Source organism: Hylaeus anthracinus, unplaced genomic scaffold (genome assembly GCF_026225885.1).
Source record: "Hylaeus anthracinus isolate JK02 unplaced genomic scaffold, UHH_iyHylAnth1.0_haploid 12001, whole genome shotgun sequence".
Taxonomy (NCBI): domain Eukaryota; kingdom Metazoa; phylum Arthropoda; class Insecta; order Hymenoptera; family Colletidae; genus Hylaeus; species Hylaeus anthracinus.
Genome location: NW_026534348.1, coordinates 12,443,795 through 12,466,349, shown reverse-complemented (window position 1 = coordinate 12,466,349; position 22,555 = coordinate 12,443,795). Strand labels below are relative to the sequence as shown.

The 22,555-nt window shown below is 42.9% G+C and overlaps 1 protein-coding gene across 1 annotated transcript in view; it reads right to left on the bottom strand.

Moving 5' to 3' along the window:
• LOC128891440 (uncharacterized) overlaps positions 1-9,651 on the bottom strand; it is a 54,981-nt gene extending 45,330 nt beyond the window's left edge. The window contains exon 1 of the mRNA XM_054150920.1: positions 8,105-9,651. Within this exon, the coding sequence (XP_054006895.1) occupies positions 8,105-9,371 (1,267 nt within the window). The 5' untranslated portion in view covers positions 9,372-9,651. The remainder of the gene's footprint in view (positions 1-8,104) is intronic.
• Between the last annotated feature and the right edge of the window lie 12,904 nt (positions 9,652-22,555).

Here is a 22,555-nt window from a genome sequence, read left to right as displayed (position 1 = left end):
AAGAAAAACCCTACGTACTTAAAAAGTCAATTCTATATAGATTATAAATTTTCTTTAGTTTTTGTTCCGTGACTCATAAATACCGAGAAACCCGTCCTCCCGTGGCGGTGTTTTCAAAAAAGCTGCTTTCATACAAAAATTGTTTTTCGTTCTTCAATATGTGTTAAATGAACCCTCTGAAAAGAAATTCTATTCCATTTGTCACACTCCCAAAATAAATTGTCAAATTCAGGTCTTTTTTTTTTTGCCTCTACATATAGTGGTTTCACCTCTTAAGTGTCTAAGAAAATGAATTTGAATGAAATACTTGAATCTCGGTGAAATTACAAAAATAAGTACAGTACTGTCTCGAAATAAACAACTCGCCGGGACCGGCAATAATTTTGGCAAATTATTGTTACGATAGCGCCATAACGCTTCGCGTAACCGCTGGGTTCAAGGTGTTTCGAAGATCGAGTTTCCAATAGAAGAATTCTCTCACGGATAACGGGGGAGCGGTTTCCTTCGCAGGTCGCACGGAAGGCGAACTATGCTCCCGGGGGTCGTGAATGCTCATCGCTGGTTGTGCAATAACGTTGTTCGTCTCTTCTAACGACTTTTGGATTTTTTTTGCCCCCCAGTACCTGGCCGTTGGCGCGAGCGGCAATAGGCGTCAGGTTGCAGTACTCCGACTTGCTCCTGCGAGGACGTCTCTGGGATGTCTCGGATGTCCTGTGACGCACGGTCACCGCAGGACCATAAAAGCTACCTTTACGGTTTACTACTCGGATAAGGCGCGGAAATGCTCACGGTTCTGATGACACGGTATTGGCTGGCAGTTTCTCAGTCTTCTATATCAACTTTACAAGGATGATAACCCAATCGTTGCAGAGAGATTTTGAGTAACGTTGCATACGGATAAAAATATTAAAAGAACTGAACACTTATTATCATTAGAGAGGAATTTCTATATTTTTACGATTTAATACAGTAAAAATGGGTATAATTCGAATTTACTATGATTTTATGATTGTTTCAAGTATCATATTTAGAAAAATGCTTACAAATTAAGGGAAGTTTATGTCATTATTTTTCCAGTCGTAAAATTGTTTAAGAAATTACCTAATTTGGAAAATAATGACTCAAACTCCCTCGAATTTAACCTATACTTCACACGAGTACTTCGATATCATAAAAACCCCTTAAGATCTGGAATTGATTTAAATTGAACTCTGTGAACATATATCGTAGACGAAGATGGGTAAACTTTGCATGCGGATCAAACTGTACATGTACATTTATCCGCGTACAGTTTCTCAGAAAATGGATCACTGAAAATTCTCCAGAGATACAATATTCCCCTCGATGCTCCTTCCACGTGGCTGCTTTGCATTCGCCTGGGCTAGAAGACATTTGTCAGCGCCGTGATTCGGTCGAGTCGAACGACTTATCGATCCATTACACCGACAGACGTTTCTTACTCCGAAGCATTAGTCACGTTAGCAATAAGGTTTCCGCGAATATCCGGATGCTCCGTACACTCAGTAAGCGGGAAAGCTTTCCGTCAGGATGTCGTTGCACCGCAGGGGAATTTAAATCAACTTCGTTCCGATTTGCCAAACGTACCTCCGATGACCTTTGATCCCCTTCGTCCTTTTCCCGGAAAGGTAACGCGCGCGACTGTTCTATGTAGCATCCTTGGGTTTTTTAGAAGATTTTGCAAATTTTAAAAGTTTCCAAGTTCCGAACGTGTTCACTGGGTGCGATAGTTACGAGCGAGGTAGACTTCGAAAGTTCCTGGGAATGCTTGTTCGAGATTTCTGAGGTTTTAAGTTAGGGATGTATGGAAACGTACTTGAGCGGAGCTCAAATTTAGGAGAGCGTCGTCCTTGTGCTCGAAGCTGCAGTGAGCATTATTTCTTATTTTTTGTTTTAGGTGGATATCACTCTGCTTTGCAGTTCAAGCATCGTTATAGTTAACGAATAAACAAGTTTCATCGATGATATTGTATAATGTAGATTACAATTGTGACAGATACACCTTTGATAATTATACTAAAAATCGATTTATCGTCGTGTTAATGATTGAAAACGATTGTCGCTTAGCAGCAAATGAAATCGATAGTGTACCTAGCTTGTTTCAGGTAAAATCTGTTCGTTAATAAGGGATCCGCTATATAAGAGTTCAACCATGAGCTAAGCACATAGCTGGTAGGTTCCGGTGTAAATGGAGTTCCTTCTTATTGGATTGGCCATCTCGATAATTGCACGAACTCGCAGAAATTTTCATCTCTGTTTCCTCGCAACTGGTAGAGAGGTTTTATTGCATTTACATTCTAATGTTGTTACTTGAATTGGCTACAATCACACGGACCCAGGTTGGTGTTTAACATTTAGCGGAATTAGAGTACTGTTAGGGTCATCTCGTTACTAGTTGATCATTAAGTAGCGAACGAAGTCTTAACAGCAGTTAATTGCTACTCTGCTGTCGATCATCTCCTTAAAGTTAGAAGAGTTTTGAAACGTAAAGATTGGTCCATAAATTTGATCATCAACTGGTAGAAGTTGAAAAGCATTTGTCGCATCAAGTATAACTTTACTGCTTCTGATAACTTTTCTTACTATTCCATAAAAACACAAATAATTCACTTGACCAACTACTGGCCAGGTGATCCTAATCACTACTGAAAACCAGTAATGATTTTCAGAAATTCTCTCACATGCAGATTACATTTTGAAATTGTCTTGCGCGTAAGTAGCTAAATTTGATGTTGATCGACGTTAATTGGGAGATAGAACGATAAGATCTATGCCTGCGAGCAATCAACCTTATAAGGATGTTTGCTTGTACGTTTTATTGTGAATGACGCTGGCTGTGGCACAAGAGTCGAATGAATGGCAGAGGTTAAGTGGGGATTAACATAAACAGATGTTGGCTTAGAGATTGACTGGCATTTGCTCACAGTTCTTGCCCATTCCGTGGGTGGAGCTAAATTAGTATGCTTGTTTATTTTTATTCAACTGGGTGACTGCTTGAGTCATCTATCGCGAGGTCGTTGACCTATACTTCCTGGAAGTTGACCCTGGAGTGGCTAATGGCTGAGAATCTGTGATCTCTGGGAGTTATCGATTCTGTATACACGGGAGGACAATTGTTTATCGTGTTTGCAGGAGAAATCTAATCATTAAATGCTATTTTCAAAAATAAGACTCTTGGGTGGAGTATTAAAGCTTATTTATAAGTATTGTATACTAAGATATTGATTATTTATCGGTGTTGAAATCTATGATTACTTGAGGTAACTTGTGTAAATTTAATGCTGCATTTTTTTTCTCTGTGATTACACACGAAAGAAAGGAAAGCTCTCACAAAGGAAAACTCAGAGACCTAAACTACCCCACACTAACTCAAACTAAATCTATACTATTGCATGTAGATGACTCCCATTTGGTACAAATATTTCAAGGACCTTAAGCAATGAAAATATTTAAAAAAATCTATTCTTTGACCCAAAATAAAAGAGTGACCATTCACAGTAACCTTAAATCACCGCTGTCCAAAGTATGACAAGAGCCTGAATAACCCCGTCGACGCCAGATAAAAGATTCCTATGTTGAATCGAATCGAAGACATCACGCGTCCACCATTCTCAGCGCAAAGTGTCTGTTCAGCGATTGCATCGGGCACGGGTACGGTTTCGCGAATTTGAATGAACAAAAGTCATCGTCCCAAGGAAATTGCAGCTCCTGAGGAATCCAAGCACCACTGCGAAGTAATGGCCCGAAAAAGATAGGGCAGAAGCGTCCCGGCGGCTGGAGGATTTCATTCCTACTTGGAATTATCCTTTCTGTTTGCCTGATAGCAACCCCCTCGCCTCGGCTCGCAATCACTTCTTACGGGGGGTTTTCTGCCGTCGGTCGTCGCTGCAGTGAAACAATCTGTATTTTCCTATCGCTTCCCTCGACGGGATTCGCCCGCAGCGACGTTGGCCAGATAAAAGCTTCCGTTTCAATAATTCCCCCTCTCGAGGAGGGCTTTCGCTTTTGAAGTATGACTGTATTTTCGCAGCGTTGCGGAACTTTCGTCACACGGCGATACATTCTTCGCCAAGTGAAATGGATTGGAAACTTCTGCAAAAATTCGGGAAGAAACGATTCCTTGTCTTGTTGAGTTTCATTTGCAACGATACTTTCGCTTCGTACGTTTCGTACTTTTATTTGCAATTTACAGGATTGTAATGGATCGGCGTCTAAGTTTTTATTTGAGGATGGTAACGGAAACGGGATGTATTCGATGGCTGGATCATGTGGTTCTTTCATGGATGATGTATGACGTATAGAATGTGAATGTAAGCAATTGACATTATGCATATATCAAATGTGATTGATTTTTAACAAATAATTTATATAATAGTCATTTAGGATAATTAATAGTTCATGGGACATTTTATAAGTTGAGAGTTATTATTAATAATAAGAACTCTGAGAGGAAATAGGAAGGAATTCTCATCTACTATTCTCGTTATTAGTTGTTTTATTGGCTCAAATGATTCATTGAATTTCTGATGAGGGACATTCGTGAAATATCCATGTATTTTTTAATTTAAATTCCATATTCAATATTTAAAAAATGTAGGACAGTATACATTATTTAAATTTAAATTGTTATAGCTTCCTAGGGATATTAAACGTAACAGTTGGTTACCAGCACCGATAAGACACCGATGGTTGGTAAGGTAGTGTTTTACCAGGAATTCCTAAGGACGGCGACACTCTGAGAATCATATCGAAGTCGACCACTGAAGTCGGTAAATACACCAGAAGTAAAAAACTTGTCCACTGCTACTATATCGACGACTGTTTAAAAACCTGCGTATGCGGCCACAGACGATGGTGGCGAGAGTTGTTTTTCTTTACTTTACTGAGGATTCCCCATAGACGTATACATCTATGGGATTCCCCGATACCTTATTAATATTCAGCTATTGAATATATATTATATTTCTATATATATTTAATATTCAATTATTGAATAAATTTGCCTCAATTTTTCAGCAAAGTACACATTAAAGGTGCAAACTTTCCGAACGATTAATACTGAAAATATTTCTAAATATCCTTAGACTCATGTTTTGACTCATGTAGATAGCGAGGTCTACAAATAAACACAAGACTATAATACTTCAGTTTTTATAGTGGAACATATCACCGCCGTAAAGTCGTTCAATTTCCTATATGTTTTATGACACTGGGACAAGCGTTTCCTCCCGATTTTCACATATCCAGGGTGACAGTCTTTGCACCCCTCGGAAATCCATAAATACGCGCCCGGACAGATGCACTTCGCAGAGTTCCTTGAATCTCATGAAAAAAAAATACGCGAACAAAATTTTCCATCGATAACTGTAAAATTGAATGTAATTTCCCAGGTTTCCGATAAAAGCGCACTCGAGGAACGTAAATCCTCGAATAATTGAAAATTCCACAATCTCGACAGAGGGATCACGAAAAATCCATTAAACCCTTATCTGGACTGATGCGTTTCCAATTTTTGCAGAGTTTCGATTTCTCTTCAGCTGTTCGCTCGCAACTGACGATAACGGAGCACTCGAAATACTGACTATTAAAAGGTAATGATATACGTAAGGGAAAGAGAAAGAATAAACGAGAATCGATAAAATTAGAAACAGCAGTAAGAAATTAAAGATTATAATGCAATAAAGATGAAGATGAAAAATAAAAATTAAACAGGTTTGAAGATATACATAAAAGTGAAAGTGTAGAAATTGAAATGAAAAATAGAACGTAACAAGATAAAATAAGTAAGAATAATAAATAATAAATACAACTAGAGATAAAAGTGAAACTGCAATTAAAATAAATATTAATAATAAAGATTCTAACTAAAGGCGAGAATATACAATAAAAATGAACATGATACTATAAAAATTGGAATGAAAAATGAACATTACAATTCAAACGTACAGAATCATGAAAAAAGGTGATAGAAAACGGAAGAAAAAGTACCGACGAATGCAGAGCTGATACTATTACTGCACGAAACGATCGATTAACGTGGAACCAAGTGAAACTGTCGTATATTCCGCGAATTTATCAGCATGATGCTCGATACCCAGTTTCTTGCTGCTCGCCTAATGACACGTTGCTCCTCCGTTTCTCGCGACACGAGGCCTCGCAAATAAACGTGCGTGGTACGAGCAATTCGCGGGCGCCTCGTCTTCTGTAACGAGACCGCCCATCGAACCAAACGTAGAGAAATAATTAGCCATGGGGGCACCCTTGTAGATCCGTCCCCCCCCCCCCTGACGACTCGCATCGGAATCAATAAAACGATCCGTGGCGCGCGTACCAGTTTGCCGCGCGATTGCACGTGTATCTCGCCGCAGACTCATGTAGGTTAAGAGTGCACGGTCGTGTGCAATATAGAACAGAACTCGTACAAGCAGCGAGTGCGAGTTACGGTAGGTAAGTACCGTTCGCCGGGACGACAGTTGCCCGTGCAGGTGTATGGAATCGGTTACACGCCGCGCGTATCTCGCCACTAAGCTTCCTCGTTTCGCGAAAAGTTTCGCCTCTTATCGGAGCGGTTCGACCATTTCCCGCCCGAGTGGATGCGACCATTCGGCTTGGATGATTTTCCTGCCCGCGAGCCACTTCTACGCTGACTTGGACGATTCGTACGGGATCGGAAGGTCGGGCGGTTCCGTTTCCTCTTGATGCATATCGCGTTGCAACAGACAATTTTCACTGAGAACGTGTTAAACTTTCATAAGTTCCTATCGCGATTTACTGAACGTTCTCGCTGGCGAAATTGAAAATATCTTCGGAGATATAAGAAAATGAAAAATTCCTGTCGATTTCGGTGGCGCAATTAGGGCTGGTCTGATATTATTATGAATGGGATTTTGGACATTCCCGGAGTAATATGTGAAACATGCAAAACGTACAGTCAGACCTATAAAATGTAATGCATGTAAAATATATTATTAACTGATATAATGATATTAGCATTTAGTTGTGCTTAGGTGCATCTACCTTTTAATTATTTTTCGGATATATTTCATCATAAATGCATAAAATTCAAAGTTTAATGTATGATAGATACACAAGCTTTTTATTCATATATTACGAGTAAGTAAATCGCCCTGTAATAAAAATCATGAATTTTGCTTTAAAGTGAAACGTTTTGTTTATACTACTTTTAAATCTGAATGCATCTTGGGGTAGATGCGTCTGCACTTTTTCAACCAAATATATTTTTCAAGCCCGCAAATAAACTCTAGGAGTTTAGTAGCAATCGCACAATTCAGATCGCGCAAAGATTTCAGCGCGAAACACCTAAATTTATCTGTAACACTGCCTGGAACATCGCGAGTGATATCACCTGGCATGATCTCCGTCAATCTCCGCGATTAAAGAAGAAATTACCAACTGCAACGAGGGGATATCATAAACGGCTGGCAAACCACAACAACCTGCTGCTCCGTAAGCTTATTAATCCGATAGACCTATCCTGCAGATGTATCAGTAATAATCTTGATACTGGGTACATGCGAACATCTCGGATATACCCGCGCTGCGACGGTGAACATTTTCAAGTACCCGCATCTGTTGTAACTACTAGACGCGTCATTATCGTTGCTGGACGTATTCGCGTGTAATTATTCAAGCAGGGTGTATAAATACAGGGAAGAACAAGAGGAAAGCGAACGTGGTTCTCTCCAGCGTTCCTGAGGTATTTAAAGACTCTCCTAAACATCGAGTTCTAACTTTGGACCTGTTGAAGCATACGCTGAACCGCCTATGTAAACACCAGATATCTAGACCTGGCGAGAGAAATATAATACGTATACACGGTAGGGATGGTCGAGATTGGTCCAGATTTCACGGAGAATATTGTATACTCCTCGAACGTTAGCATTTCGAAGCTGTGCAATTTCGGGGTGTGAAAGGAACGGTTGGAAAAATTGTACGCATTTGTATGCAATCGTATGCTCCTCAACTACCTTCCGATTCTTATTTACAGAAGAATCACGAAACCGTTCCCACCTCGACACCTCGACACCCCCAATAATTGCGGATCCGATAAACGCTTGATCCTCACCTGCGTGTCCGACATCACGATGAAATCGTTCCAAGGCAGGATCGAGGAGCACACCCGAGCTGAGCTGCACACCGTGGCAGATCATTTGCACGAGAACCACGACCAGCACGATCACGTGTCCCCAGCCTCCCTCGGGGTAGTAATGTCTCTTCAGCGTGATTCTCTTTCGAGCGTTTATCGCGGTGAGGGACTCCTCCTCCCCTCCGTCCTCGGGCACCTCGAGGAGATCCTCGTAATCCTGCACGCTGCCCAAGCCACCCTCCAGGATGAGCTGTTCGGAAAACCGTCTCCTCATCATCTTAGGCGTGATGGTCATGCTGCTTCTGCGACGTTCGCTCAGACTGCCGTCGGACCTCTCCTTCTTCAGCTGCTGAGCGAAACCTCTGTCCGCCGTTGGCTTCCTGGCCGGCTTCGTCTCGTGACTTTCGTTATGCAAAGGCGTCCAGGACTCCTTGCCACCAGAAGCGACCTTCTCCGCAAAAAATCGCGGACTGGTTCTCGCCGCCCGTTTCGTTTCGAGGCCGCTGGCACTCCTCGCGCACTCGTTGCCAGGGTTTCCAGGCAACGTTTGCTCGGAGAATCTACGGTTATCGACGCGGGCGATGTTGGAGCAGCGCGGTGACTGCGTTTGATCCGAGTGCCGGCGCTGGATCACCTGACCGATCGGTCCGCGATCCTCCTTGATCTCCTGGAACAGACTCGCGACCGAGTTCCTGCCGGAAGACGGTGGCAGAATGCTCTGACAGGTGGACACGGAGTAGCCGGAGTTCTTCCTCCTCATGCCGTGGATCGAGTGATCCCTGCTCGAGCAGGTGGAGATCTTGCGACGATAGTATTGGCACTGGCTGCAACGACACTGGCATTGGCACTGACACTCAGACGAGACGGATAGCTTCGCCGTTAGGACGCTACGGCACCTGGTCAGCCTGGCCAACAGTTCCGGCTGGGACAGGAATGCCTCGGGAATGCCGATTTCGATGCTCTCGTTCCAGGACCTGCTCGTGTCCGTGGAGGAGGTCCTCGCCAGGTCCCTCTTCAGCAGGGAGCTCTCGGTGGACCAACTTTCGGACTCCAAACTAGAATTGTCAGGCATTCGAACTTTCCTTTGGACGACCAGCTGCTGAGATTGTATGGGTGGTTCCGTTTGACGATTCTCGACGTCGAATTCGTCGGGGTTCAGGTTGGTCACGGCAGCGCTGTAGGAGTTGCGACGTTTACGGTACGCATCGCCGTTCGGCGGACTTGATAGATCAGCTGCAGTCTCCATTCAGCTCGCGGATTTTTTACGATCGTAATTATGATTAGATGGCGATCGATAAATCGCGGAGAGGATGCGGGTAGCAGTCGAGGAGGTATTGCACCACGGAAAACGGACCACCGCGGGCGAGCGATTTTTCACCTGAGTTTTTTAGAAGCTCGCGAGCCTGTCCGCGGGCGAGGAAGATGGCTTGAATTGATAGCAAACATCTGCTTGTTATGAGATTCGTTGATATACGACACGCTAGGCTGCTATCGATTGATGTATCGACATCTCGACTGCTTTGGTAATCAAGCGACGAGGTGGAGAAGGGGCGCATGATACAGTAGGTGATCAAGTTGTAATGAAAATAAGGAAGAACTATTTGGAGTGATTTATTTCGAACTGTTATTTAAAAATATATGTAATATCGATTCATTTCAAATAATTGCTATTTTAATTTAAAATAAGAAAAAGTACCAAGACTTGAGTTATGTCATAAATAGTTATTAGTACGTATGTATGGATGAGTGTTTGTACGTATAAACAAGTGTTACAATTGTATGGTATCAATATTAAGTTATACTATTAATGTATAAAACACGAAAATTGTATAGCTGATATAAATTTTGTAAAAAGTTTCAAAGGCTAAATTAAAAAAAAAGAAAATTTGGATAAAAATTTGTATGTAACCTAGCGAAAGTAAGATGTAACAACAGGTATCAAACAACATGAAACCAAGACTTGAAAGCATCTATCATCAGTACGAAATCCCCTCGTAAACTCATTTTCCCCAAAACCTCTTTCCCAATAAATCTCCATCACCACGTGCCCGTTCTCCAACCTGGTCAACACCTAGCACTCGATTCCCCCAGCCGCTTTGCAACCGAGACAACCTAAAATTCGTTCCACTGCACGACGCATGAATTCAAAAGTAATCCCGAAGTGCATCACTTCACCCTTCACTCCTCGCATGAGAAACAGCCGCACAAACGATCCTCCATTTGTTCACGACAGGCAACACGTGTAACGACGCCCGCGATCTGACAAACTGCGATCCCGCCACGGTTACTCCGAGCACAAAATCGCTGCAAACTTGTTTCACACTTCGTACGTCATTCTCCGGCGTGGTCGTAGATCATCCTGTAATAGCGCGAACTCCGAACTCGCGACGGAAAGCGAGCGTACTGCTCGCGGACGGCTCGATCGCAAGTTGGACAACGCGTTCGAGCGAGGGGAACTGGTTTCGTTCGGGGGAGAGATCGGGATTGTTTGGAAACTGACCGTTCCTGGCAATGGCCGCGTCTTGACTGTCGAGGGCAAACAAATTAATGCTCGCCGCGAAGGAGGTCCTTCTCAGGTGCATCGCGATGCCCTGCACGCCTCGACGCCGTACGTGAGGCACCCGCGACGCGTCCAGACTGCCGATCCAATGTCCCGATTTTTCTCAAGGCGCGTGGCCGAGGACCCCGGTGTCGCCACGCACTTTCGCGTACGCTGGGAATTAAATAATCGCGGGGGAACGTGAAATGTTTACCGCGATCGCGGCGCCTGGCTGACACGACGCATTTTTTACGGACGGCCATTGAGTAACAATTACGTCTCCACCGCTCCGTGACCGCGCTACCGGTATGGGACTTAAGGAGGATCGGGACGAGACTTGCTTCGAGTCGAGAGGCGAAATTCGAGACGCCATCATTTTCAGGACGATTCGAAGCGTCGAAGAATACGCCGTTTGGAGAAATATGCTCCGAGTGATTGACGTACTAACGCGACTAGGATTTTCGTTGATTTCTGAGAAAAGTAGCGCGTCGACACCACTATCAAATGGTGATTACTCGAGGAGTGAAATGTGGTATCCCAAAGTATAGGGTGCTTCATTATTCGATGCACAATACAGACCCAGGAACCATTATTTACTAACGATATAAATCAAACATTAAGAGATTAATGGCTCTAGAAGCATTTATATTGGGAACACGAATGCGCCTCTGTGAAAGTCCCGTCAAGAATCCTCGGAGGTAAACTGTATAATCAATACAAAAATAAATATTGTCAGGAAGATGGATCTGAAATTTAAATCTTCAAGGTAAACTCTTTCTTTTTTTATATTTATAGATTCCCCATTACTTAGTCAAAGCTTGTATATTTTTTATTTGCAGTATATATAAATAAATTTTCTTTCCACCACTTCGAGTTAACATGAACGATTAAAATATGTACAGTCAGTCTCATAAATATTCTTACCCTCTGTGTCTATTAAAGAAGTTTGTCTAAATTAAATAATACGTTCGATGTTTTCAAATAAGTGTTTCGTTATAAACATGTACATGGATAAACTTTACGTTTGAACGTGTGTAATGAAAAATTTAATTGTAAACATCAAGACTATCGTTTAATTTGGACAAATTCCTTTAATAAACACAGAGGGTACGAATATTTATGGGACTGACTGTATTTTCAGTTTTGCGGGACCGAGATAAGGAAATTGGCGTTTAAAATACTGGCCATTTGAAACGCAATGTAATGCATTGAACGAACTGATACTGTGCCGCGCGTTATTCGACTCTGCTGGCTCATTAAGCGATCGTTAAAACAGACCGAATGAAAAGCATGCGTGGGAAGAAAGTACGTTCGAATGCAGTGCTGGATTTTTAACGATGAACTTCGAGAGTCGACGTTTCGGAATGTGTTGGATGTTTGTTTAAAACTTTGAAGCACAGTAAAATTTTCGGTATCAATGAAACTTTGAATTTGAATTTTTCTCTTGAAAGTATCCAAATGGAGCTTGTTCTTACAGATGATATTGGAAAATCGAAAAAGTTAAAATAGGTAATACATTTGTATAATAATTGTTTTGTAAAGCAGAGACGCTTGTCTCTAAGTAAACTTATCTGACAACCTGTATATCATAATGATCCAAGTTAAAAACAAATAAAAAATTGAGGTACGCTGTGATTTTACAAGCACAGAAAAAATAATGTGCAAAAAATGATATCACAAATTACCTCTATTTTTCATTGTATTTTACTTGCACTACTGTGGTTCTCAGCTCGCCATCTATGTCAGCAACGTTCCGTTCATTCAAGTATTTCAAGAAACCTGCATCATCACACCAACCGCCACCGCAATCAACAAACAATCAACCCAAGTTCCCAGCCCGTCAGAGTCCCTATCATTAAGCCCACGCGGCTCGACTCGTGCCAAATATTTGCACAGTCTGCCGTAACGAGCCCGAGCGAGCCACTGAAAAAAGGAAATAAAACGGGACAGAAACGTTTGATTTATGAACGTTCAGTCCGCGATCGTATCTTCAAACAAGCTTTTCGTTAACCGTAATCAGCTGATCGATAGTCACCCAAAAGCGAGCTACTCTAGTCTCGGACGAGATCGCTTAATAACCCTAGATTGGGTCCTTTCTATTCTTAAAAAAATCTTTTGTATTCGCTTTAATTGATTGTGGAAGGCACACCTAGTATCGTGATCAACAATTACGAAAATATGTATATCGTACACTGTATTGGTGGTAATATCTCTGTTGGATACGAACATTTTTTTAAAAATTGGTAATTAAATTACTATTAGGAAGTGTATTTATGAATGACAAGAATTCTGATATTATAAAGTTAATTGTTTAGTCGAAAAGAATTATTTCGAACTCTCTCAGGTGTATGTTCTCTTGAATTACTATTAGACTCAGGCAAACCTCGCCCTTCTCTTTCTTGAAGCCACCCTGTTACAATTCATAGCAGTATTACCAAATGGCAAACACTTCAAAAAGACATATAAATGTCTACAACTTAAAGGTAACCTCAAATATACACAAATAATAAGCATTAGTAATAGGATATACAATCATAATTGAGTTGCTTTAAGAGTTTGTCTAAGTCTAATAGTCTGGTCGCCGCGCCATCCAGAAATGGGTGTCGGGACTTTCCATTTAGGAACTAAAACAATTAATTCTAGAAGTGAGACGATACTGAAAATAAATTTGAATAGGACTTTTAAATCTGAAGGGGTTAAAAAATTAAATACTACGACAAACGTTAAATTATCTAATGTTCAACAGTGTCGAGACAAAATTTCAATTTCGTAGAAATATTCACGAATTTTAGTCTGGCAGCCAACGCGTTAAGAAGGCATACACCTAGCAAGGCCCAACACAAGTCAAAGTTTGAAATTAATTTTTACTAACCACCGGAATTCCTAAAATCAACATTTTTGTCATTCGCAAATAAGGCCCAACTGTGTGAATTATTCGCCAGGAATTCTACCAACTTACCTGCGCTGTGGAGAGCTGGATGATGGAATTTGTGTTCGGCGGTGAGGTGCCAGCTGCCCGGCGCCGCGAGTTGCAAACCGATCCCGAGGAAATGAACGAGCGCCGAGCAGGTCACGATCACGTATCCCCATCCGCCCTCGGGATAGTAATGCCTCCTCAAGGTAGCCTCCTTCCTCACGTCGTTCGTCGATCGACGCGGTGGCTCGCCGTTCTTCTTTCGTCCGTGCCTTTCCCCGTTCATATTCCTATTCCTGGCGCTACCAATTAGACCGGTCGCTCCTATTCTCTGCCAGCTGTTCCTCATTTTAGCCTCCACCGCGGAATATTTACGTAGCGCTTCCGCCTTGCCAGCGACCCTGCAACGGCTGACCGCGTTGCCTTTATCTACTGACAGCGACGGCGAGCCGAAAGGGTCGATGCGCTCGCGGAGCAAACCTTCCGAGGTGCACTTGGGACAGGCGTGCCGAGGGATCTCCGTTCCTGGAGACGTTGCGTAATCGTGATCCTCGACTCGAACGTGCGGACTCTTCCTCGGAGTCACGTTGGACGAGCTGGCCACTCTCTCGTCAGAGTCGCGGCGGCGTTTAACCGTCTCCACTCGCACGACAGTCTCAACAGGCAGCGAATCCTCCGTGCTGGCTGGAGACTTCGAGATTACTCTTGAAGTTTCTTCCTGGTCCTGGAGTCCCTTATTAGCCAGGTTCAAAGTGTTCCTCGTCGGTGTACTCTGCTTCCTGGGGGGATTGTCCTTCGCGGGTTCGTCAGATTGGAGATTGGACTTTGACTCGTCCTGCTGATTGGTGCTCCGTTCTCTCTTCGGACCTTTGTTGAGGATATCGGGGATGAAAGCGCACAGGTCGTGTACTGGTTCGAGCGTCTCGACTTGGACGACGGTTTTAAGAGGATCTTCGGATACTGATATCGCTCCATCACAGATTTTTCGTATATTGTGTGTTCTTGAAGCCTGTGAGATTTTTCCTGAAGTCTCCAATGTCGTTACGTCGATTCTCTCTTCAAAGTGAGTCGACGTAGATTCTTCGTCGATTACGTTCAAATAACGTCTGTCACGTGCGTCCTGCTTCCTACCTGGACAACACTGTGTACCTGTCTCGCCAAGTGTGAAGCTGCAAGGCAGTTTCAGTGTACTTCCCGAACTCCTGGTGGTAACGTCAGGTACAAGATTGGCAGGGATTGGCAGGGATTCTTCAGTATCTGCTGTGACATCCACTTTGCAGTCTTCGTATGAGGTGAGTGTCGTTGACGAATCTGGGATTTTTTGGTCGTCCGGAAATATCAAGTCCGAATAGCTTTTTCCCAAGGCGTCTTCTACTTTGGCAGGACAATCATTTATAGTAAGAACGGATGTAAATTTTGAGTCGTCAGTTTTGAAATTCTTGCTCGTAACGTCAGGTACCAAAGCAGGCAATTTGCGTTTAACTGTTTGGTCTTGGCCAACAGTTTCTACTGACAGGATCCTCGAGTCTATCCCATGACCCTCAGCTCCTGCTGTATCATCATTGCGTGTATCATGCGTTCTTGAACACTTTGACGTATCCCCTACAGTTTCCAACCCAGTTCGTTCTTCCCACCGTATCGACAGGGATCCTTCATCGATCAAGTCTAATCCATGTCTCTCAAATACATCCTTCTTATGAGAGCAACCTTCCGTAGTCTCGTCAAACAAGAAACCATAAGGCAATCTATTATCACTGTCACGCTGCCCGGAGCTTCTTCTAGGACTCCTGTTTACAACGTCAGGTACAAGAGCAGGCATTTCGTGGCGATTGGTTTCAAGAACCGAGCGATCCACCTCTATATGATCCACCTGGCGGGCTTCGTACTTATTTCCCGTTCTCGAAGGCTTTAAAACCGACACAACCCCCACGGAACCATCTTCGTATATATCCTCCGTTTTTAAAAACTTCCTAATCCCTTCAGAAGTTTCCAATTCACTCGGCCCTTTCTGCTCCCCCCCGCGCACGAGCCAAGATCCCTCGTCGAACGGTTCGGATTTCTTCCTCAAGGACGTATCCTGCCTTCCCCCATCAGTTTCCCTGGACGAGCAATCGCGAGGAAATTTTGGCTCGCGGTCTCTTCGAGAACTCCTATTCATAACGTCAGGTACAAAAGCGCGCAGCTCGAAAGTTTTCTCCAATTCTCCGGGATCTGTCGGTTCGAGAGAGGTCTGGTCGGCGAAACGGCGCTTCATCTCGGTGGCGGAGCCCCCATGATCGAGGAAGGCGATCTCGTCGATCCAGCGGGGCCTCGTCAGGAGTGGATGGATGAAGCTCTCGCGAATCGTCGGGATAATCGTGAAGGCGCGTGACAGCGGGTCGACGCGCACTTCCACCGTCTGCGGTGCCCTGTTCGGCCAGGAGCTGCTGTGTCTCATGCTCTTCCGGTCTTCCTTGCGCACTGTCATCTCTCGGTGCGAGTGGTGATGTCGGTTCGAGCTTCATCGGTGAGGGAAACCAGGAATGGACGGTCTTGCAACACGAGGAGAGTGGAGTTAAATGGAACAAGTAGCCCCGTTAGTTGGGATATCGAAGGGAGGGATAATTGTCATTGTTGCGTTCTTGATATCACTAGGTCAGATTGGATGGTATCAGCTTGATAGTTCTTGGATTTTAGAGATGAGAGCGTGGAAAACTTGGGGCTGCGTTGTCTCCTCTTGGTGTTTAAGAATAACAAACTTAAGAATAAAGGAGATTCAACTAGCATTGATGAATCGAGAAAAAAGGGGAGAGCTAATTATTGCTTTCTTCGCATACTCGATTTGGCTCGTTCAAGTTCGAGACTCTTGGATCTTCGAGGCAGAAGCGTAGTCCTATTGGCACTCTGCGTAGAACCACACTTGTTATTGAACTAACTCAAGAATTAAACCTCTGACGAAGTTCTATCAAACACCAGCCGTAACAAATAACTCAAAACATCCTTAACATGCCTAAAACTTCTAGTGCACCGCCTCGATAAATCTTAGGGTGTCCTTGTGACATATTTTCGACGCTCCGAGTCGAGCCACAGGAGTCGTCCTCGCAGACGGAGGAAAGGATTCGACCGCAGGTGCAGGATGGAACTGAGTACTCGTCTCGAGAGCGGACCTAATCCGCGGCAGGGTGGATGAAAGGATTTCCACGGCGCGTATAAATTCTCCTGGCGAGCAAATGTTGTTTCTTGGGTCTCCGACGAACGAGCACTGCCGGATCACTTGGAACGACTGCATCTTTCGGCACCCTCCGTCCCCGTGTCACCGGGGATACGCGCACTTATGGCTGCTGGGACGGATTTGTGTCTTCGGACGAGTGATCGCGCGACGTTAGAGTCGTGGCGTTTTAGCGTCGTGACTGGGGGACATTTTTTTCTACGAGGTTTTCGGACAGTTTTATGTCACCGCATTTGTCACTGTTAACGTGGTCGTAGACTGATGTGAAATATTTTTTTTTCCTTGTGTTTCGACTATCGTCACTGGGTGTTCAACACGCGTTTCTATTTGGTAGTTCGTGCTTTAAATTTGGACGCGATGGTGGAGACACTTTGAGATCGTTCTAGTGGTTTTTATCAATTTTTGGGCACACTGTGTTGGAAACTTTGATTTTCCAAGGATAAGGAGTTTGCTAGTGATGCCTTCGTTATATAATTTGATATAATAGAAATGAAATTGTGAACCTGTTGAGGAGGATCTATATGAAATATATATGCACTTCGCGCTGTACGTGGTATAAATGCGATAGAACTATTTTTCAAGTATTTTTATTTTTTAAGGTATCATGTAGGTGAGCTTGATGGTCCTTCGTGGGTGAGAAAAAAGCTAAGGACAAACTCTTCGTATGTTCACCATCGAAAACAGCACACATTTAGAAAATTAAGCATAATCCTCGTATTTGGAAATATTTTTTAAAAAAATTTTGACGGAACATTCACCAGAACAACGAACAACAAATTCCATTCGAAGAATGAATTAATTAACACTCATTTCTCAAGAATTCAAAGTTGAATTATAATTTAAAAAATTTTTAAGTTGCCACCTCGACACTTGACTTTAGAACGTTCAGACTCTTCGTTCCTCGAACTGACGACGAACACTTATGGTTGTTGGTAAGAAATAGAGGGTCGATGGTCGATTCGCGATGAGACAAAGATCGTTCGAAAAGGAAGAAACGGTCCTGGCGAGTGCGCCAGGATGACTGCTACGCACGTGCTGCTCACTTGCGGGCAACCTCCCTCTTTTTCGCTCCTTCTCCCTCCCCAGTTCGTGCTGTCTTCTTCTTCCCAATGGCAGGCGCATGCCTGCAACATTCGACGAATCACGACGCCCGTATATCCGAAAGGTTTGTTATCGTGACTTTAGCGAATTTTGAACAATTGCGCACTAATGAGAAATTTGCTGTAAGCTCGCGACACCTCGATGGGATCGAGTCTTTTCTGATTCGCTGAAAGGTGTCGTAGATGGGGTCGACAGCAAACGGTGAGCGATTAGTGATTATCAATACCTTTAATCTGACTAATTTTAATAAACCAATTGATAAGAAGTGGTTTCAACTGATACCGAGCGAGTATTATCAATACTGCATCAATTCTATCATCAGAAGTGGATAGGCGTCTAGGAATGCGCTCAGCTAGGTCTGATTCGCGACCAAGTGAAATCTGTGACCCGTGATCGTAAAATACCCATAAAACTCGTTGGTTCGGGCGAACCTTGTTGCGTGGCGACGTTTGCCAGGCATTCAGTCGATCGTTATCGGCGATCTTTATGCTTTCCTTCAGCAATCACTGCTCGAGATGCTTCCGGATCTGCGAAACTCCGAAGTCTCCGATTTTTACGAGTTGGAATGCTTTAGATCATAATCTTTGGTAGGAAGGTATCGAAGTTGGAGGATGAACGTATCAAGGCATTTTTGGTAGCGAGGGTTAAATTGCGAAATGCGATCACCATCACCAAATTATATTTTTCTTTAAACAATAAAATGCAAGGATGCAATAGATGGTTCAGATCTGGATGAGGAAATACAGTTTAACTGACGAATTTAGTTTAAACAAGCTCATCACAATTGCACCTATGATTAAACTAACTACACATTATTCTAATAATTTTCATGTTTCACGTATTAATTTGAGTAGCAGAACAAGTGCTATGAACTTACGGGACGACCTAATAATTGGGATAGAATGAAACTACCACCGATCTGCTCGACAAAATGAAGCTCGAATCCTCGAAATTTGTTCCTGGAACGAATATCCAACACGAACAATCCATCTTGGGAGCGGTGGTCCGAAACACTGACCTACCCTCTAGACGCGTGGCTTGCTCGAGGTGCCTGTCGCGCATCAATCCGAGGGTGACGCGGCACCAGAGGAGACAATAAGTTATGAGAGGTGGGAGTCCGTTGGTAAATGAGTCGAAAGAGGGGTCGAAGGTGATCTAGAAGACACGGCTCATCCTCGACATCGAGCGACCTGGATTTTAGGTACGGAACGAGTGTCGTAAAAATGTTCTCGCTCGAGAAGATTGGCCGTGATGATGTTATCGCTACCGGTGTCAGCTGTACAGTCATTCGACTCTGCGCCTCTGATATATGTCCCGTGTGCCTTAATCTCGATAAAAAGTTCGGTCTACCACAGGTTGTCGTAAAATTTCGCGACGAACGCACTGCGTTGATTACGATTATCGAGTTCGGCCCGATGCGAGACCTGATGAACCGAAACTGGTCCGATTTAAGAGGTATCCTATCGAAGGATTTTTTCGTACGAACAATATTCTAGATATTGCGAAGAATGTATGATGATTTTCTTTAAATATGACAAAAATTGTTTCAGTTCAGAACAAGTCATTATTAAAACAGAAATTTCAAATCGATCCCCTTATTAATTCCTGAAAGTTTTTCGAACCGTCTCGAAAACATGATTTTATGATTTAAAAAATCCTGATTCATCTATTTTTCCAATTCCTCTACATCGCTTTTCGGCAACGCAGATGCCACGACCCTACAGTTTTATTTTCGCTAAAGTTTGAGAAGTCGTAAAACGTTTCTAGCTAGGTTCCTTTTATGAAATATAATAAAATCTTTGGTGGAACGAATTACGAAAATCGTAAACCATAAAGAAATCAATTTTTCCAAAATCCTCGAGCCCTCTTAAAATGTAGGTAGTAGGAAAGACTGTGTTATCTCCATATCGCTTTTAAATGATCTCTCTCAAATTATTAATGTTTCCAAGTTCCCAGCCTGTAAGCGACCATTTGATCGAAGTTTCGAAGAAACTATTTTGTATAACGCGAAATTGATTCACAAAGTCCGCGGGCAATAGAGGTGCAGCAAATCGGTAACTTTCGAGAACTCGTTCAAATTAATTAAATATCGCCTCGCTTTTAAATTAATATTTAACAAACGAGCGCACTTTGTGTATAGTAAATCGGGCAGTTTATTCAACCTCCGTCCACTGTTTCCTTTCGCGTAGTGTCTCGTATCTCGAACACGCTCTACATTTCTTTTGAGACCTAATTATACGTGGTAACATGCCTCCTTGTTAATCCTTCGAGGTCGAAGACCGGGTTATTCGTTGCAATACGTTGATACGTGCAATTTCCCAGGAATTTACGACGTTTCCAGAGGGGAGAAAAAGTGCTGCACTTTTTTCAAGGGTAGTGAGACTCGACTCGGAATTCATAGTTTACTTCTTTGGTTGTTTTATAAACTCTGGCTACTCATTTTAATGCTTCAGGCGCTAACAATTGATATTAGAAGAGTAGACATGTGAAAATGTGCGATTAATAGTGGATAGACTGGGGATGTTTATGCAAATTTATATTTTTATAGATGCGAGATAGAAATGGAAACCTAAATGGAAGTTAAAGCATTGTTAATATTTAGGTTATTGTTGGTGTTAAGTTATTATTTATTGGCTTTGAATCTAAAGTGCTTGAATCTAAACTTGGGTCCAAGTGAAGTCTAGGTCCACAATTAGTACTCTATTTTATAAAATTCTTCAAATATCAACAATTTCCGACCCCCGAAAAATCGAAAATTTCTTTCTACACCCTCTAACAACTCAACCATTGAATAATGCATCTTTAAAACATAATTTCGCTAGGTCGCTACTGCTTGTCGCTGTTTACCCAGGCGAATAAATAATATGAAAATAGACGAAGATAACTCGCGCCTCGACTCGATACACCTTCAATTTATTTTCGGCCGGGAAACGAGCCTTCCTTTCGGATATGCCACGAATCACGCGGAACACCCCGTATTTCACCGTGTCACAGGATCCCACGTAGCCGAAGCTAAACGAAACGAGGGTAAAGGAGAAATACCACGGCTCGGTTCACGCCGCACACGTCCACCCCGTTTCAGAATACCGACTTTCAACTCTCGCTTTAAATTGAAAGCCAACGCAGAATTACGACGGCGGTTCCAGCGACGAACGGTCCCGGAAAGACATTAACGGAGGCTTGATGCATACGAATACCGACACGGACGTTCGGTCGAGCCGGTAACGTGCTCGCGAAATCGTCGAAATCCCGAAAGAACAGGCGCGTCTGTCGTCGATGTCGCACGTCATAAATTTCGCGCTCGCATCTTAAACGCTCGTAACTAACATGGCGGCGCGCGATTTAGCCGCTTCCTGCTTTACGCGCGAGATGATTTACCTTCGAATTAATCCAAAATGGTCCCCACGTGTCGCGATCCGGCGGGGACGCGACGACAACGCGCGTATCTCAAAGGAATTCCTGGTAAATTGAAAATGATTCATTCGGTCGCCGATCCCTGGCTGGTTTCGACGACGTTAAATGGGTTGAGGGTTGACGTTGGCTCGAACACCAAGAAGAGCGTACAGGAACTCGAATTGGATTAATGATTGGTGATATAAATAATAATTGAGTTATTTAAACGCAGTATGGCGTCATCCTGCGAGGCAGTCGTCAAACCTTGAAGCTACTGTATGAATTTTAACATTTCTGCCAAGCTACTTGTTGAAATCTTATAGTTGATGTAATTCTTCGTTCAAATTCATAGTTTTATATGCACAAATGAAGAACAAGAATTTGAATTAATGCTTCGTCTTCAAAATACTGTAACATGTATATTATATTTTATAGAAAATATATTTCATGCTTTGCACATTTACACTTGTCACGAATGCATAAATATCTGCAATCTAGTTATCGTAAATGAAACTTGAACTGAATTATGTTGCATGTTATGTACATTGATCAAAGTTGCAAAGAAGCAGCAACGAAATTTATCATAGTCTTAATTTACAGGTCCGACACTTGACCATTGTTTTCTTATCAGTCGGTCTGGAATGAATTTCACAATATTGTACCATTAACGTGTGTGAATGATACGATCATACGTCTCTCGTGGCCGTTACAACCGATTTTCAAGAAATTGTTACCACACACTGACTACTCTTAAATAATTTCATCCCCACAACGATACACACACACACACATACTGTGACAGCGACCACTCGGTCGCGTCGACGTGCGCTCGCATTCCTCGAGTTCTTATTTTCCTAAACATTTCAATCTCACTCCGTCTCGGAAATTACTCTCGTTCCTGACACATAACCGGCAGGGCAGGTTGACCTAATTGATGCAACTGCGAAGGGAGCAACGGTTTTCATAAAGCCGAAGGGAAAACACTGCGTTGCTCTAACATCAATTTTGCATAAAACATTTGCGAGTACTTCAGACGATATCAGTAAACCGAAGGTTCCCTAGGACACGTTAAAAATATTTCTGATGGATGAAAAACCCCGTTACTTAATTTTAAACTAGTAAATGCGGAAAGAGTAAATACGATAGCATACATAATATAAATTATCTCTGTCGCATACCCTGAATTTTAGGATATAAGACATAATCCCCGTATGAAAACCTCTTTCCTCTGAAACTCTCTCAAAATCCTTATGAATTTCCGACTCTGTTTCACTC